Source organism: Pinus tabuliformis, chromosome 6 (genome assembly GCF_031772625.1).
Source record: "Pinus tabuliformis cultivar Carrire ecotype Pingquan chromosome 6, CPIR1, whole genome shotgun sequence".
In the NCBI taxonomy this organism is placed as follows: Eukaryota; Viridiplantae; Streptophyta; class Pinopsida; order Pinales; family Pinaceae; genus Pinus; species Pinus tabuliformis.
This window is the reverse complement of record NC_142292.1, coordinates 101719898-101739412: the sequence shown is the minus strand read 5'-3', so window position 1 is coordinate 101739412 and position 19515 is coordinate 101719898. Positions and strand designations below refer to the sequence as shown.

The 19515-nt window shown below is 38.4% G+C and overlaps 1 protein-coding gene across 3 annotated transcripts in view; it reads right to left on the bottom strand.

Moving 5' to 3' along the window:
- The window catches only part of LOC149257456 (FAD/NAD(P)-binding oxidoreductase family protein), a 398477-nt gene that overhangs the window by 98507 nt on the left and 280455 nt on the right, over positions 1-19515 (bottom strand). For all 3 annotated transcript variants that reach the window (XM_089414323.1, XM_089414320.1, XM_089414317.1), the window contains exon 8: positions 4907-4994. In XM_089414323.1, the coding sequence (XP_089270449.1) occupies positions 4907-4994 (88 nt within the window). The remainder of the gene's footprint in view (positions 1-4906; positions 4995-19515) is intronic.

Sequence of the window (19515 nt, the reverse complement as noted above, 5' to 3'; positions counted from 1 at the left end):
GGTTGCAGGTCTGAGAAGAATTTTTTTTGTGTGTAAAGCCAGATCTGGCCCCAGAAAATAGCCTTTGCAGGTGCATCGTTTTTGCAATCCAGGGTTTTAAATTTTTATCTAGAGAAAAGTCTGCAGGGATTTCATAAATAAATCTGAGACAATTTAATCTCGAATTTTTGGGGGATTTCATTAAGCTGCGATTTTCTTTGTTGTCCAGAATTATTTTCAGGCTTATTTTGCTTTGGGTTTTGTTCCTCACGCAACTGTCTCATTTCCTCAACGCTGCTGCAATCACATTTTCCCTTTGGACTCCATTCTCCAAGCCTGGAAAAGGTATTTTGCTATCACGTTGCCCAGCTTTATTGCAACCCTGATCTACGTGGTTTTCACAATTGCCGAAAGCGCTGGGCACTCATTACCGCAGCTATCCAGCGTCATCTTACAGCCCCACGCAGCCGTCTATGCTTTTGCTGCCCATCTGCTGCCATACCCACGCAAACGTTCTACTAAACCTACAGCATATCATTTGCTATTCAACTCGCAGCTCCAGCTCTCATCATCGCTCCACGCAGTCATTTTTTTTCAAACGCGTAGCCTTCAACCTGCAAGTTGCATCTCCATCGCTGCTGCCCCCCATCGAACCCCTTACCTGCTGCTCTCTCAGCTTGTGTTCCTTGCAGCCATCAGTCCCTCACGCTGTCAAAAAATCAATCCTGCAAACAAAAGAAAAACGTGGTCTCCCGCACCATCGTTGCCATCAACCCTGCCGTCAAACTACCTCTGCTCTCCATCCGACGACCTCTCCTCCGTTCAGTTTGCTGTGCCGGACCTGCGTTCAACACATTACATACGGCAAATAGAATTTTTATTTTTTTTATTTAAATGTATGCATATAGTTTAGGCTTAGAATTAGCGTAATCAAATTCTAGTTTCAAGTTTATTTTCAATTTGATTTTTTTTTATGTATTTTGATTTTGATTTAGCTTAAACCTTTTATTTATGTAGTTTTCGTATAGTTTTATTTAACTCAGCTTCTTTTTTTTGGGTTTTTAGATCTTAGTCTAATTTAAATATAGATTTTGACTTTATAAAAATTTAAAAAAAAAGCGTTAGACTTAGATTAGATTTAATTTTGGTCTAGCCTTTTAAATTTTTATTTTTTATTTTATTTTAAGTTCTGGTTTTATTTTAAAATCATAAAAATGAAAAAATATAAAATAGAAAAATCAAATAAAAAAATAAAAAATTTCATAAAAGATAAAAGGTTCCCTTTTTTAGTTTTGCTAGTTTTTTTTAGATTAGATTTTATTTAAGATTTTAAGTTTAGTTTCATTTTAAATTAAAAAATTTAAAATCATAAAAATTAAAAAAAAATATAAAAAAACTCATAAGTGGTTAAAAAAATAAAAAGGTTCTTTTAAGATTTAGTTTTAAGCTTCATTTAGTTTAGTTTAGTTTTGTTTTATTCTTTAAAATATATATATATATATATATATATATATATTTAACTAAAAAAATTGAAAATTCATTTTTTGGAGTCTCTTGTGGTATTTATGTCCCATTTTTCTATAGCTAAAAGCACTTAAATGTTTATTTAAAGATTAGCTATTGAAAAGTGGTGAATCTTTTCGTGAGCTTGGTTAGCATTTAAATTTCGTGGTTTAATGTATTCGATCTTTACAAATTTAATTGCTGGATTATTGTTAAGGCGTTGTGCGTTTGATGAATATCTTGCATTTTGCTTATAAATGATTGTTAATCATGGAATTATAAAGTTCATATTTCTGCAGCTTTTGACAAATAATCATTTAATCATTAACTCCATGAGGCACTGGTCTATTAATTTATAAAATCAATTAAGTGCTTGTTTCCCCTCGTGTCTCCCAAACCAACTGGTCCACAGTTGGTTAGCATTGAAATTTCGTGGTTTAATGTATTCAACCTTTACAAATTTAATTGTTGGATTATTGTTAAGGCGTTGTGTGTTTGATGAATATCTTGCATTTTGCTTATAAATGATTGTTAATCATGGAATTATAAAGTTCATATTTCTGCAGCTTTTGACAAATAATCATTTAATCATTAACTCCATGAGGCACTGGTCTATTAATTTATAAAATCAATTAAGTGCTTGCTTCCCCTCGTGTCTCCCAAACCAACTGGTCCACAGTTGGTCATCCATTGTCCCATAGGGTCTACCCCCCTTAGCCGCAGGAGACAAGCTTAAACGGAGAGATCGGGGATTAGGGTGACAGCCCCCGGTCTGAGCGTTGTTGTGACAATATGTGCGACAACAGGGCAGATTGGAGCTTAGGAGTTGCCGGAGTGTTTATCCGGGGTTTCAGCCGGAGCATCTGCCTTCGAAGGAGAGGTACTAATGCCAAGATTTTTCTCTGTTAGGTGAGTCGGATTTGGCGCCCAGATTGTATTCTAAAACTGCTTAATAAATCAAACCATCAAATAGTTGCACCGATTTTCCCGCATTAGGTTTTTCTAGAGACATTAGTCCAAAAATAACGGTGTCATTTGTGTGCTTGTTTCTGTTTCCTTCAGTTGATAATCTGTAATGTGTTGAGCATGTACTTGTGTTTATTTTCAGTATTTACATGGTAAATAACTTGTTAATTAATCAGAACAAATAGAAAGGAATAAATCAGAAAGTACATGGAGGGTTTCTAACTGTCAGACTTAGAAACTTCAACGTAGATCTCTTGGGCAGCTTTGAAGAAGGACGCAGATCTCTAGGGCATCATTGAGAGGACGTAATTAGGGCAGCAAGGACACAGGAGGGTACAGCCATCTTGTTTGGGGTGATTTAGGCCTACTTTGACCAGCGTTTTACCTTCCTTGACTACGGCTTTGCATGGGCAGCATCTCCTAGGCTAAACGAAGTGCTAGACAGCCTGCGTTGACTTTTGGAGCGCTGATTTGGGATAGTGTTGACCAGTTAGGATTGGCTGCAGGTTGTTGTAGCATTCATTGCTGATTTGTCCCTCTTACTTGGACTGTTTTGGGCTGCACATACTTGCTGTTGGAAGCCGAGTTCTCCTAGGATATCTTAAGGTCATTGGTGAGCTGTTTGACCAGCTTTGACCTTGCTGATTTGAATTATACTGATGCTGTTGTAAATAACATATTTGCGATATTGTACTATCTCTCTCTATCTGCTGAATTATTGAAGAATATAGAAGAATTGATCAAAGGGTTTCCCCGCATTGGGGTTTGTCCTTGGCTAGCTGCCACATCTTGTGTCTCTTGTCTTGGCTTGTCTACTGTCGATTTTATTTATGTTCTATCAGCATTTTACTTATATGTTAATGTGATTACTATACTGAGAATTGACATTGGGCTAATAAGAAGAATTGAAGGAAATTGCTCTAAGCATAAGAACATACAATAATTTAACACAGACTTTTGGGCTAGGGCATTTCTAGAACCTCGGCCTTCTGATACTTGGGTTCTTCAAGGCTGCTCTTTAACGTTAGCTCTGATACCATGTTGACTTTTCATGATTTCCTAGACTGATAATTACTTCCAATGATTTCTTCATTATTTTATCATGTGTCACACTCATCATTAAGCAATTATACACAGAAAATCTTCAACAGTAAAACAATAAAGACAGTAGGATCATGAAGAGACGAGACAAATTTTAACCTAGGAAAACCCTCTTCTAGAAAAAAAAAAGCCAGCAACCTTTTCTTAGAGAAATTATCTAATTCAACAAGAGATACAATATGATCTTCCAATCAAAAACAAAGTCAAACTGACCACAAACATACCAGGGAAAATCTGGTCAGCCAGATAAAAATTCGGCCTCCTACACTTTCTTCAGAAATTTCGGTCTACTTCAGATTTGTTCTTCAAGTCTGCCTCAGATTCATCCTCTTAGTCTGCCTCAGATTCATCCTCTTATTCTCACACGTGTGAACGGAGACAATATGAGATGGTCATCCTATTCTCACACGTGTGAACAGAGACAATAGGAGATGGTCATCCAAATTATCTCCTTTGATGAGGAAGATGGGTGTCTTTATTAGTAAATCGATGAGCCCAAATAGGTGTGTCAAAGGGTCAGGCTGACTTGAACATTTGGTGCTGGCCGACTTGATTTTGGAGGCAAGAATAATTTGAATTTCAAAATTCATTTTCCCTCTCTTGAAGCCGACTTGAAAGTCACTTTCATATTTATCATTTTCTTTTATTTAGAGGGCTAAAACAAATTATGAAGACCAACCATAGCAACAAAAATTCAACAGTCACAACATGAATATATATGTTTGTTTCCAAAATTTGAATGTTTTATGTATTTTTTCGCTGGTCAGTCTTTTGATCCAACTTTTTTCCAGTTCCAGTCTGGTTCACATTTTTGGGGTCGAGAGATTGGTGACTGGTCGAGTTCTGATAACACTAGCTTAGGATCAAGGAAAAGGAACACATTTCAGACCATGGGATCAGCGTGGTGCAATTATGAGATGTTGAAGAAGTGACAAGGGGCTTCTAATGTACCTAGACCCCACCAAAAGAGAACCACAAAAAAATAAGAATTAGTCTCCAAGCATTATCTTGTAACTAAATTCTGACAACTAGACTTGCATAGCCAGTGGGTTTCTTTTTTTTACAATACAAAAATTCTTAGAAGACTGGCAGTAAGGTTTGATTTGAAAACATGATGATCTATAACTGGTTAAAAATTGAATCATGCTGCTTCAAGTTACCATTTATCATCATTCACATATTATTATATTTATCGTTTTAAGGGCTTCCTCTCTTAATGTTTTCAAACAAATATAGTTTTAAACATCTTATTGGACCTTTTCTGATCTTGGCTCATCTTCTTTCCTTAATTTGTTGTCAAAGCATTATAGGCAAGGAAAAAATTATAATTCATGGTTAGAAGTTTGGAAAATGATACCTCAGCATTAGTAGCCAAAACAGCTCCAGCTTCACTTGCAGATTTTGCAATTGAACTAGACACAGCACCCATTCCCCCTTCTACATACCTGGAAAAAAAGTACAACTATGATACGATATCAACTATTTTCACCCATATCACTAACATCAAAGATGCATTACCTAAGAAAATATGATTGTGATAAAACACCATTTATTTAACCTCACTAGCAATAACACTAAAGATCCACTACAGAGAAGAAAAACAAAAGTTAAACAAGATACACTACAAACAGACATCTTACCAAAGGGCTTATAAGTGTTGAGAAGCTAATTTTCTAAAGCAACACAAAACAATTGTCATGACCCAGATGTAATTAATAAATTATCACTAAATATCACCCGTTGACTTAATCATAGAGAACAATACACAAATATATGATTACAATCCATAGGTGCCTTCAGTCCTTTTAAAATAGGAAATCTATCAACAATTACTGTTGGAAAACTTCCTCTCCAAACTAGTAATCTTTGAGGCCATTACCAGGAGCGTTATACTATTTTGAATTCATAGATGGTAAATCACAGCACAATGAATGCACAAAAGAGAAATAACACACATTTACAAGGCGAGTGTTACACCTCAGATTCTCTGCAGGGTACCCTATGTCTCTCTGGGCTGGATGTGACCATCCTAATGAGGCAAAAGGGTGATGACTTTTGTTCTATGTGGTCATGAAGGGTTGATTGATGTACAAGTGTTGGTTAGTTGGTATCTCAAAGCCACTTTGGGGGGCAGCCATGGAAGTCCTTTTAGTCCCTGTTAGTTTTTGTAGCTCAGATAGGTGTTCTAATCTCAGATGGTGTCTATGAGAATAAGGAACACGGCAGAATAATTATATGCAACACCCGGAAAATGTTTTAAAGTGAAATTTCCTTAATTAAATTAATTAGCCAGATTTAATTAATTTTCCTAAGTCTAACATAGGTAAATGGGTTAATTAATCGGGATTAATTGAGACAAATTGTTTTTGCTCCAGAGACTTCTAGAAAAGTTATTTTTAGAAGTCAATATGATCTTAGCCATCAATTGGAGTTAGATTGTGGTCATTGATTCGTCAACGAGAGATTATAAGAGGAAATCGATGGAGCCTTTGGAGATCATTCGATGCAGTAACAGCATGGGAGACACTAGTAGTAGGGTTTCAACAAGAGAGATTGTGGAGAGAATTTCTGGAGAAATTCTTCACATTGATTCCAGTACTTCGAGAGAAGGAAAGAGGCTGAATTATTTTGTAAAAGGAAGGCTGATATGTGCAGTTCGAATAGCCAGTTTATCTAGTGTGTGTTCCCGAAAGCTCGCTTTAGTTTCCAATTGTTGATACAATTCCTCTGAGGCACTGCGAGTTGGTTTAGCAAGTTGCTAGAGGCAGTATTTACTATTTATTCACGAGATTGATTTCTGGAGATAGTGCGAGTTTCAAAAGGCCAGCTATATTTTCCAGATAGCTAGTGCGAGTTGCAAGAGGAAGTGTGAATTGCCTAGGAGAGGACAAGTTTGTTTCCAAAGGGAAACTCTTGATTTCTTAGTTCAATTTGGTCAATGGAAGTGGAGAAAATAATTTGTCAAAGCTTTGCCAATGTCAGGCAAGTAGTTTATGTAAACCTTGATTTTTTGATGAATAATAAAGCCCTCATTGCAGAACTAGTTTTCCCTTTGAGGTTTTTCTGTTCGAAAATCAATGTCTTCGTAGATTAACGTTGATTTTCCTTACTGGATAATTACTTGTGATATTTTGTTGGCTTTTTATTATTTAGTTATTCTTGTTCATTAAGCAATTATCAATACATGAAGATCACAAAGACACAAAGAACACAAGATATAGGCTCCAAGTCAGGGCAAAACCCAATAATTAAGGAAAACCCAAACAATCTTCTTCTTATAGAATCAAATCAAAATGAGACCTCCAAGACCCAAAGACCAAGACCTCCTCTTAGCACCAAGTCTGTCCTCCATTCTCTATCAAGATTCATCTTCAATAAGATAGCTTGATCTGTCACAAGATCCCTTGTCCCACAGAGATCCTTTGTCCTTCCTATAGCTTGTATTTCATGGAACTTACATCCCTCCAATAGCTCACATATATAAATACTACAGCTCACACTTACAGTCATCTTTAGCTCACATACCATCATTGAGGAATTCTACTATAACTCGATTTGTTTCACAGAATTCTGATCACAAAAAACTTGCATCTACTCCACTAAAAACTCGCACTTGTTCTTTTGTCTTCACCCAGGAACTTGCTACAGAAAACTTCAACGGACTTTCCTTGAGAACTGCCACAAACTTTGCTACAGAATGACTCGCATGTCGTCTTACAAGAACTCGGATATCTTTCTTCAAAAAACTCCATGAACTTTCTTCTATTTTGGTGGAGGATTAATGCCTATAAATAGTTTTTCTTACATGTGAACAAACACGTCCTTTTGAGTGAGTCGACTTGACCATCTAGAGGGCCGACTTGGTTTTATGGAGGTTAATTTGACTCTTTTTTATTAAACAAAAATCTTGTCCTTTTTCTTACAAAGAGCCCAATTGGACTTTGACTGAAATTTAATTCTTTGACTTAATCAAAACTTAGAAGCATGAAGAACATGCTTGACCTAGACTTGAACATGAAACCCATGCTTAAATAAAATTCCTTTTCTTCTTTTACATGAAATATAAATTGATATAAGTACAAAGATAAATATGAAGATCGAACCTAGTTACTTTTCCAACACTCCCTCTTAACTAGGGACTCAACATGATTCATAATGACTCATAGGGATTCATAATGACTCAACATGTCTATCTCAAGTTGAAATATTCTCATAAGAAGGGATCCAAATTGATAAGCATCAACAATGATAACATCATCATAACCAACATTGTCACATTACCAAGGCCTTGACAGGTACACTCTATCTTTCCACAAGATCAGAGCACAATGTTGGGAGGCATTACATGGGACACCACACTGCCTCACTTGATGTACATACTCCACCTAGGATACTCGGAGTCTTTCCTTCACCAAACCATTTCCCTCAAGGAAATGTCTATCCATCGGACCATTCTTTATCCAAGTCTATGTACTTGACTTAGGATCTCCATCCTAATCCATCACAGTACATGACTCAAGAATGTCTATCCAAGATGCTTATCCAATCCACCATTCTCCTTATCCATGTCCATGTACTTGACTTAGGATATCAGTCCTAATCCGTCACAGTACCTGACACAAGGAGAACCATGCTAATTCAATCCATCATTCTCCCTATCCGTGATGCATGCACTAGAATTATGGTGGTTAGTCCTGACCTAGTACATGACACAGGGAGAACCAATGTCCAACCTTACTCCCTCTCAACCTGAGAGGAGAAATCCATGCTCACTCCCTCTCAACTAGGGAGAATTCATCAACAAGCCTCAGCTTTTGTTAGAAGTATTCCTACTTTCCTTACATCAGCTACCTGTTATTATTGTAGCTTCCTCAACTAGCCCTCTTATCACTGAGTTTTCTCATCTTGCAATTCTTGAACTAGGACTCCATATTTGCCTCTTAACAGATCGTGATTCCTTCATCTACTGCATTCTCCAGATCTGCCCATTAGCTATTCTTTCAATCATTTCAGAAGATTGTTCCTATGGCTACTAAAATTTCCCTAACCTTGTGACAAATCAGCTGCTCTTGTCACCCCCCTTAGGGCCTTCAGATCTAGTCATTATCCATCTCGTTGCTGCTCCAAAGGTTACAGAACTAGGGTTCGACAACATTGCCCACCAGCTACCCTTTTTCTTTACCAAAGGACCGCACTTAGGGCAATCAAACGAGTAGCCCTCTTAACAGATGTTTGCACCAGCAAACACTATACTAGGGCTACCCTAAAACACTACTCAAAACTCCATGGACAAATTTCCTCTTGCCCTTCTACTCACAACCCTTCTTTCTGCCCAATTACACGGACATTTGTTCAGCGACCTGAGGCAACGCCACTGAAAAATCTTGCATTTACTTGAGACCTTGCAACCCTTACACAGTCAATAGGCCAGGGCTTCTAAGGCCTTCTTTAGTGTCTTACTATTCCTTCCTTCATATGTTAGGCAGAGCAAACATCATAGGATTTAGGGTTTCATTGATCTTTCAAATTTATTAGTGATATGCCCATCTTCATACACCAAACTAGGGTACACTTTTACTTTTATTCAAACCCTTGAACAACCCTGCCATTACGCATCTTATTCCACTATAACAATCCACTTCTACCCAACCTTCTTTGTGTTCATCATGTCCTGAGATTTGCAGCCTAAACATTGTACCATATCTGAGACAAACTTCGGCCAAAACATAGGTCAAACATAGTCCCAGATCACAGTAGTTTTCAAGCCTTATCACAGAAATTATCCAACACTCGATCCTCTCCACAGGGCATAAATTTGAGCAAGATATTACAGACATGCTAGGGCAGATTCACTTCACTGTTAGGCATAGGAAGAAGCCCTAACTAGGGCATATAAAGCTTTTTTCCTAAACCTTTAGGACAAACCTCTACTCTTTGCATTTATCAACACAAGACAAAGCATCCTTACCTCTTTAGGAGCTCGGCACAGTCCCTAAAGAACCTTGCCATTCTAAGCATCCAACACACTGAAGTATCTCAGCCTAGATGACTCCTTTCTATGGCCACCTCAGACCCTCGAACACCTCAAGTCTGTGGCAACTTCAGAAACATAAACGTCCCTTAAATTCACCTTCCAACTACTAGAAATCCTTCGTTACTCCTTTGAGAAGACTTGGCCTTCTTGTCACTGAAATTGTACAGGCACTATGACGACTCAGGTTAGGGATTGTCACTCTGATCCCCGACCTCTCTATTCTAGTTGTCTCCCAACAGCAGGCTATGGGGGTGTTAGGATATTCCGACACATAGGAAATAGTTAAGTACAACTTGGTCTAGTATAGAGTTATGTAAAGTGTGTTCCTTTACTATGTACATTTTGTAACTTACAATCTGACGGTCACGATATGTAGTGATCCGACGGTTCATTCTCTCCTCAGTATTACCGACACTTGATCCGTGGTTTAACACCCAATTGGTCCATGATCTCTATTTAAAGAGCATGGAGGGTCATTTGTAGGTTAATCATTCATGAGTAAAGCTTATTTAAATTTTCATTCTTTTATTAATAAATTGCCTGAAGTGGCCGCGTTGGCTCAGGCCATGGACTGTTTCCCTCTTTGAGGGTTTTAACCACGTCAAAAGTACTGGTGTATTGATTTGCGATCTGTTTGTGAGCGGTGTCCTTTGGTGTTCTGTCTGAGGAACTTACCCTGTAAATTCCTACATGTTATCAGAGCTATTTGAGGGCCGCGTCCGTTGGTGATCCAAATCTGAAGCCGGTAGAACTGCATCCGACTACCGTTTCCTAGATCTACTGTTTCTTACTGCTTTCGGGCCAAGAGGACTGCTTTGTTGTGTTGGGAGCATCTGTTCCAGTGAGGAAACCCTTTCGTTTCACGCGAAAAGGTTTCCGATAGCCCTAGCTGCGTCATTTTTAAGATCTGGAGGTATACAGTGTTTATTTGCAGTTTACAGTTATTTTCTCTCTGTTTATTTCGGTATTCGGTTTATTTAGCTTTTTTTATTACCGGATCTACACCTTTCATTTCTGCGTATGCTCTTTGCCCTGCGACTCTGTGCGATCTGGGCAAATCAGAAACAGAAAGGAAGGATTTTTCTCATGCGTATTCTCTTTTCCGCTGCGCCTTAGTGTGATCTCGAAAAATCAGAAACATTGAGGAAAATATTTAGTTTTTGGCTAAAGCTAACTTCGAGCCGCAAGGTTCGTTTTTGAAAATATCTAGTTTCCGGCTAAAGCTAACTTTGAGCCGCAAGGTTCGTTTTTTTTGTATGTCCGTGTTGGGTTTTGTGTTTTTTGTTTTGTAGGGAAAAAGAGCTTTCTCAAAGCAAGCACGCAACCCAAAGCATCAACCCCCCCTCTCTCTCTCTCTCTAACTTTTTGTATAGCTCACTTGGTGCAAAGCTAATTTATGAGAGTAGAGGTCTTGGGTTCAAGTCTCCATTTTGTGGGGGCGGATTTTTCATTTCTGCACATTCCCGCACTTCGTCGGCGACTTCATCAAATTTTCTTCAAAAAGCCATAACTTCTTCATCTGGAAGTCGTTTTCAGAACCGTTTTCTTTTTAAACAGCCTAATTTTTCGAGATCTTTCCATTGAAACACTTAGTTTCAGCATCTATAGCTTCAATTTTTTTTTAAAATGGAAAGTCCATGCCAAGTTATTCTTGACAGCACCAACTACTTCCAATGGTGGTCCTACATTGTGGATTTACTTAGAAGTAAAGGTCTTTACAGAATAGCCACAGGCCAAGAGACCAAACCGAAAGATGAAGACAAGGCAGCTAAATGGGAAAATAGGCAAGACCAAGCACGTGAGTTGATAGGGATGTCTATTTCTCCAGATCTTAGATTCCATATTGCAGAACTTGATACTCCTGATGAAGCAATGAAATAGATTGCTAAAGTCTTTGGAATTAAAAATAAACTTAAAGCCCATCAACTTGAAAATGAATTGCTTAGATTGGACCCCAATAATTTTTCTTGCATTGAAGATTTTTTGTCTAAGTTCAAGACCCTTAGACTTCTCTTGGAAGGTGTTAAGGTTAAGAAAGAAGATAGTAGCCTTATCTACTCCATTCTTACTAAGTTGGGACCAGCCTATTCTGTGTTTGTTTCCACCTTCCGTTCTACAAGAGAAGCCTTCATTTCTCAAGGACAAACCTACAAGTCCCCTTCCTTTGATTCCTTTTGTGATTCTTTAATAAGAGAACAAGAAAAACTCTTACACCTTGGTCTTCTTCATCTTGGAAACTCTTCTAAGAAAGCGTTAGCCGCCCAGCAGCAACCAAATCCAAAGAATCCTAAGAAGTTGTATCCTAAAAAGAATGGTCCTAAACCAAACAAGGGTCCTAAGCAATTTCAGCCTCAAAATGAAAAATCATTTCAACAAAATGATAAGACAAATAAAAACAAAGGGAAGAAGACTGATAGACATTGCAACTTTTGTAATCGAGATGGCCACTTAGAATCCAAATGCTTTAAGAAGATGGAAGCCTTGGAAGCAGCAATGAAGAAGCATAACATCCATTTGGAGCACTCTTCAACTTCAACTTCATCTTCAGGAATGGCACTTTCTGCATGTGGTTGTCAAGCATCTCGGTCTGGCTATGCACTAAATGTATCTTCTTCTTCTCATTCTCATGAGTGGCTCATTGATTCTGGATCTTCTTATCACACGGCCAAAAAAAAACCATGTTTTCTTCTTTAAATGATTGTAACACCAAAAATATATATGTTGGTGATGATAGATCTCTTAGTGTTGTAGGGACTGGAACTGTTCATCTAGACAATGGTCAGTTTAATGATGTATTATGTGTTCCAACCTTATCCTGCAACCTTTTATCTATATATCAGATAACCCATTCAGGTGAAGGTAAAATCGTTGAATTTTCACCGCACGATGTTGTAATTAAGGACCTAACTTCCTAAGAGATCCTAGACAGATTTTAGCTACTGGCATTGCTGATGATTCTACAAGGTTGTATAAGTTTCACAACTTTGGGTCATCAAATCTTCCCTCAGTATTTGTTGCTCATAATGATGAAGTGAGAAAACTTTGGCATGAGCGATTTGGTCACTTAAACTATCACTCTCTTCAGAATCTATGTAAAGAAAATATGGTGATAGGTCTTCCAATGGTATCTTGCAAAGATTGTGTTTGTTCCGAATGTGTACTCGGAAAACATCATCAGGACAGTTTTGAAAAACGTGCCTCTTGGCACGCCTCAGCCCCTTTACAGCTCGTGCATAGTGATTTATGTGGTCCACTTCCAGTTGCTTCATTCTCTGGCTACAAGTATTTCTTAACTTTCATTGATGATTTCTCCAGACGCACTTGGGTATACTTCTTAAAACTCAAGAGTGAAGTATTTAACATGTTCTTGGCCTTTAAGGCCTTTGTTGAAAAACAATCTGGACATCAAATTCTTAAGCTAAGATCTGATAATGGCGGAGAATATGTTAAAAACACATTCATCAACTTTTGCACTGAGAATGGAATTCAAATGCAACATACTATTCCATATACTCCACAACAAAATGGTGTACCTGAAAGGAAGAATCGCACCTTAAAGGAAATGGCTAATTGTATGCTTCAATCTAAAGGACTTAGTCTTAATTACTGGGCAGAAGCAATTAATTGTGCAAATTACATAATAAATCGCACTCCTACTAAGGTTTTAAAGAATATCACTCCAGAAGAAGCATGGAGCTCAATCAAACCAGATGTAAGTCACTTTCGTGTTTTTGGAAGTGAAGCATGGGCCCATATTCTAGATGAGAAACATAAAGCTTTAGAACCTAAGAGTGAAAAATGTATTTTTGTTGGATATTCTGAAGATGTCAAAGGATATAGACTTATTCCACTTAAGTCCAAAAATGTTATCATTAGAAGAGATGTAAAGTTTGCTGAAAATATATCGGCCTGCGAGCCTAGTTCGGCGGATGTGCCACCTCTCCCTATCTCTTCTACTTTTGAAAATATTTCTTCTTCAGATGATGAAAGCGAGGATGAAAATCCTCCCCCACCTTCTCAGGATCCTCCTTCAGCTCCTTAGCTTCCAAAATGGGTCCGTGCTACTCGGGATACAGCAGGTGATCTTGTCGGTGATCCTACAGATTAGCGACGTACACGTTCTTAGTTCGAGAGAGCCTCTTCTTTACTGGCTCAAGCTTCAGTGAATTATGATCCTGATACCTTTGCAGAAGCTTCAGGCCATCCAGATTGGGAAGCAGCTATGAATGAAGAATATCATTCATTATTGGCAAATGATACATGGGATCTTGTTCCTCTACCAAAGGGACGAAAACTTGTTAGATGCAAATGGGTTTACAGAACCAAGTATGGACCAGATGGGAAAGTTGATAAACATAAAGCTCGTCTTGTTGCTAAGGGTTTTTCACAAGTCGAAGGCATTGACTACATTGAAACCTTCTCCCCTGTTGCCAAAATGAACTCTATCCGCCTTGTTCTTTCCCTTGCTGCTTCTTTCAAATGGGAAGTCCATCAGATGGACGTTAAATCCGCCTTCTTGCATGGGGACTTGCATAAAGAAATCTATATGGAACAACCTATTGGCTTTATACAAACAGACTCCAGCCTTGTATGTCGGCTTAAGAAATCCCTTTATGGTCTCAAGCAAGCTCCTCGAGCTTGGTATGCCAAAATGGATAACTTTCTTTTAGAAAATGGCTTTTCTAGGTGTCATTCTGACAATACTGTCTACACCAAGAAAGTGGGCAAGTCTCTTATCATTCTTGTTCTTTATGTTGATGATCTTATCCTGACTGGTAGTGATCTCAACCTTATAAACCATGTGAAGTCTAGCCTTAAAAGGAAGTTTGAAATGACAGACTTAGGACACTTACATTATTTTCTTGGTCTTCAAGTCTTGCAATCCAAGGAAGGTATTTCCCTTTCCCAATCCAAGTATGCCTGTGATATTCTACGCCATTTTCACATGGAAGATTGTAAGCCAGCCCCTTCTCCCTTTCAGTCTGGAGTCAAACTTTCAGTCACTTGTACTTCTCCTGAAGTTGATGCTACCTTATACCGTCAACTTGTAGGAAAACTTTTGTATCTAACCCATACTCGTCCTGACCTTTCCTTTACTGTTGACCTTGTTGCTCGATTTATGAAAAACCCACGTGAAAGTCATTGGAAAGCAGCTAAAAGAATACTTCGTTATGTTCGAGGTACAGCTCAGTTTGGGATTCATTACAGTGCCGAAGCATCTCCTCTATTGGTTGGTTTCACTGATTCCGATTGGGCTGGTGACCCTGATGATCGGAAGTCTACTACAGGTTATGTGTTCACTCTTGGTTCAGGACCTATTACATGGGCTTGCAAGAAACAAGGTGCCATTTCTCTTTCTTCAGCAGAAGCAGAGTATCGTGGTGTCGTAGAAGCTAGTAAGGAAGCCTTGTGGCTTCTTCAGATCCTGTCAGAGTTTGGCTTTCAGCAGCAGCATCCGACTACACTTTGGTGTGATAATCAAAGTGCCATTCAACTATGCAAAGATCCAGTCCAACATCAGCGCAGCAAACACATTGAATTGCACATGCACTTCATCAGAAAGCTCATTCATGACCATGTTCTTGAAGTGCAATATTGTTCAACAGATGATCAAGTTGCAGACATCTTTACAAAGGCTCTCACAGAGGCGAAGTTCACTAAACTTCGATTTATGGTTGGAGTTCAGGAAGTTGTCACTAAGGGGGGATAGGCTCTAGTGCCTCCTTCCTTCTCCTATTGTGTCATATTTGTAAATCCTTCAATCCTATCCCAAGTTGTTCTTAAGGGGGGATGTTAGGATATTCCGACACATAGGAAATAGTTAAGTACAACTTGGTCTAGTATAGAGTTAGGTAAAGTGTGTTTCTTTACTATGTACATTTTGTAACTTACAATCCGACAGTCACGATATGTAGTGATCCGACGGTTCATTCTCTCCTCGGTATTACCAACACTTGATCCATGGCTTAACACCCGATTGGTCCATGATCTCTATTTAAGGAGCATGGAGGGTCATTTGTAAGTTAACCGTTCATGAGAGAAGCTTATGTAAATTTTCATTCTTTTATTAATAAATTGCCTGAAGTGGCCGCGTTGGCTCAGGCCGTGGACTGTTTCCCTCTTTGAGGGTTTTAACCACGTCAAAAGTACTGGTGTATTGATTTGCGATCTGTTTGTGAGCGGTGTCCTTTGGTGTTCTGTCTGAGGAACTTACCCTGTAAATTCCTACAGGGGGTTAGTCCCCAGGGAAGTGTGAAGATGAAGGACAAGTTGGAAACCATAGAGTCCGAGAGACACAACTAAGTAGCCTAGCTACTTGGTTAATTTTAGCAAAACTAAAAGATTATATTGGATTGAATTGTGAGACTAGTGCCTTATGGAGTCAACTTCTTGTTGGAAAATGTAACTAGGTTTGGTCTTCATTAATGTATTTGGGTCATCATGAAATGTACTTGTCAAAAGAAAAAAGAAAAGAATTTTTATTATTGTAACAATGACTTATTAAAGCATGGGTTTCATGCTTGGGTCATCATTATATTAGTGCCTTATGGAGTCAACTTCTTGTTGGAAAATGTAACTAGGTTTGGTCTTCATTAATGTATTTGGGTCATCATGAATGATTATATTGAATTGAATTGTGAGACTAGTGCCTTACGGAGTCAACCTCTTGTTGGAAAATGTAACTAGGTTTGGTTTTCATTAATGTATTTGGGTCATCATGAAATGTACTTGTCAAAAGAATAAATAAAAGAATTTTTATTATTGTAACAATGACTTATTAAAGCATGGGTTTCATGCTTGGGTCATCATTATATTAGTCAAAGTCCCCATTGTAGACTCCTAGGATTAATATTGAGTTTATAGAGTCATTTTGTATTCAAAGAGACCCTTCTTAGGCTTTTGAATCATGTAAAATGGTTTTGTATTGAGTCAAATATAATTTATGTACCCTCCACATCAAGTCGGCCTAAGGACACCAATTCGACCTCCCTTAAAGCCTATAAATAGAAGCAATTCGAATTCATTTGGAGTATCTCATATCAAGCTAGTTTGATATCTCCAAGGAAGTTGGAGAAGTGCGAAGTGGGTCTAAGGAAGCTAAAAGAAGTGCGAGTTGGGTGAAGTCTAAAGAGAAGAAGAAAATCGAACTTTTGGTGCCTCTCTCTCTCTGTTTCGTGCCCTAGTTTGGGAGATCAAAGTCTTCCAAGTTTCATTGTTGTTTGATGTCGGAAGCTGCTACATAGTCGAAGTTGCTAGAGAAGAGATCGAAGATTTGGGAGGCTGACTTGGTATGGAGGGAAGGTTTGGTCTTTGTCTAGGGCAACTGAATTTTAGTTGAAGGATCTAGGACTGATGCACTATTACCTAGGTCTAGAAGTATTGCAGAGACCTGGGGAGATATATTTGGGGCAAGATAAGTACATCATCAAGTTGTTGCAGAAATTCGGGATGATGGATTCTAGGCCGATGACTACTCCTATGATCACCAATCTCAAGAACTTGAGGGACTCTAACTCTAGTCTCGTGGATCCTACCTCCTATCAACAGTTGGTGGGTTCCCTAATGTATCTGGTAAATACTAGGCTAGATATATGTTCTGCAGTAAACATTCTTAGTCAGTTTCAGTTGGAGCCTCATCATGATCACTGGATAGCTTCCAAACATATATTGATGTATCTTCGTGGCACTATACATCACTGCCTAAAGTATGATAGTAAGGAAGTTAAGCTAATTGACTTCACAGACTTTGATTGGGGTGGTCATGAGACAAATAGAAGGAGCACTACTAGACAATGTTTTAGTCTGGGAGTTGCTATGGATGAGTAGGAAGCAAGATCTCATTGCTAAGTAGTGTTGAGGCCAAATATGTGGTTGCATATGAAGTAGGAAAGGAGGTTGTTTGGTTAAGGAAGCTTCTGACAGATTTGTTCGAGAAGTATCTGGGTCCTATTGTGATTAATTGTGACAATCAAAGTTGTATCAAGATGTTTGGAGATCCCATGTTTCATGCTAGAACGAAACATAGCAACAATAAGTTCCACTTTATTAGGAACTTGGTGCAGGATGGGATCGTGAAGTTGGAGTATGTCTCAACAGATGAACAAGTAGCAAACATACTAACAAATAAGAAGTTTGGTAGAATCTTCCTAATAAGAAGTTTGAATATCTAAGGACCCTACTTGGTTTGGTAGATATTGCTGATTGTATTGATGATAAGAATGTGGAAGAGATTTGTTGAGACTTCGCAAGTGAAGCATTGCCTAGTAAGACATTTGGTCGGCACTTTGTGTTGATGTCTAGGTCCCAAGGTAGGGAAAGTGGCGTGGATCATAAAGCTCTAACCATGGATACGCACCTAGGTCCCTAGGTTGGTGGTTAGCAAGTAAGCCTGATGGTACCTAGAGAGGCTGAAAGCTTGAATCCACCTTATTCCCACTTGGATAGATTGCCCAGGTCAAGAATCTAGTCTGTGGCATTGCGGTGCCTAAAATGATCAGAGAAAAATAGATAGATTGTCCTGGTCAGAAATCTAGTCCATGGCATTGCGGTGCCTAAGGTTCTTCATTGTTCATATAGTTTGAGATCGTCCATTGTATTTGTATATTATGAATACCTCCCTAGTTAAGAGGGAGCATTGGAAAATGTAACTAGGTTCAGTCTTCATTAATGTATTTGAGTCATCATGAAATGTACTTGTCAAAAGAATAAAGAAAAGAATTTTTATTATTTTAACAATGACTTATTAAAGCATGGGTTTCATGCTTGGGTCATCATTATATTAGTCAAAGTCCCCATTGTGGACTCCTAGGATTAATATTGAGTTTATAGAGTCATTGTATATTCAAAGAGACCCTTCTTGGGCTTTTGAATCATGTAAAAAGGTTTAGTATTGAGTCAAATATAATTTATGTATCCTCCACACCAAGTCAGCCTAGAAGAGATCAAGTCGGCCTAAGGACACCAATTCGACCTCCCTTGAAGCCTATAAATAGAAGCAAGTCGAATTCATTTGGAGTATCTCATCTCAAGCTAGTTCGATATCTCTAAGGAAGCTAGAGAAGTGCGAAGTGGGTCTAAGGAAGCTAAAGGAAGTGCGAAGTGGGTCTAAGGAAGCTAAAGGAAGTGTGAGTTGGCTCGAGTCTAAAGAGAAGAAGAAAATCAAACTTTTGGTGCCTCTCTCTCTTTGTTTCGTGCCCTAATTTGGCAGATCGAAGTCTTCCAAGTTTCGTTGTTGCCTAATGCCTAAAGTTGCGACATAGTCAAAGTTGCTGGAAAAGAAGTCGAAGATCTGGGAGGTTGACTTGGTGTGGAGGGAAGGATTGGTCTTTGTCTAGGGTGAAGAGTCTCAAAGAGTATTATTGAAAGGAAGAGAATTCTGAGTGGGTTTTCCCCTCGAGTGGGGCTTTTCCCTGGCATAGTGCCTACATCTTGGGTCTCTTGTTTTGTGATATTCATACACACATAATATGGTAATTACTTGATGAAAGATAAGATAATAAAGAAGTAAAAGAAGCCAACATAATTCACAAGTAATTATCAAGAAAAGAGAATCAAACTCTAATCTATTTGCATTGATTTTCCAACACTTCTTGCCTATTACTAATTACATGCCAAGTAACCCAATGGACAATCGTTGCTTGGATGAATGACTATCCTATATGAAGTGTGAATCCTACAAACTAGCTGAAACACAGAATCTTGGTTGATTTTAAGTTAAATGTTTATTCTAAGTGTAACCTTCCTCTTAACTGTTTTAGAACTAGTCTCTAGAGTTAGTTGTGGGATGGAAGCCAACCGGAAGGAAGCAAGTAAGGCTCGATTAACAATACCTCCCCCTATGTTCCAACCACTCGATGCATCCGGCGCTACAAAGACTATGGCTCTGATGACTGCAAGGCCACTGTGTTAACCAGTAAAGAGGGTCTAAGTTC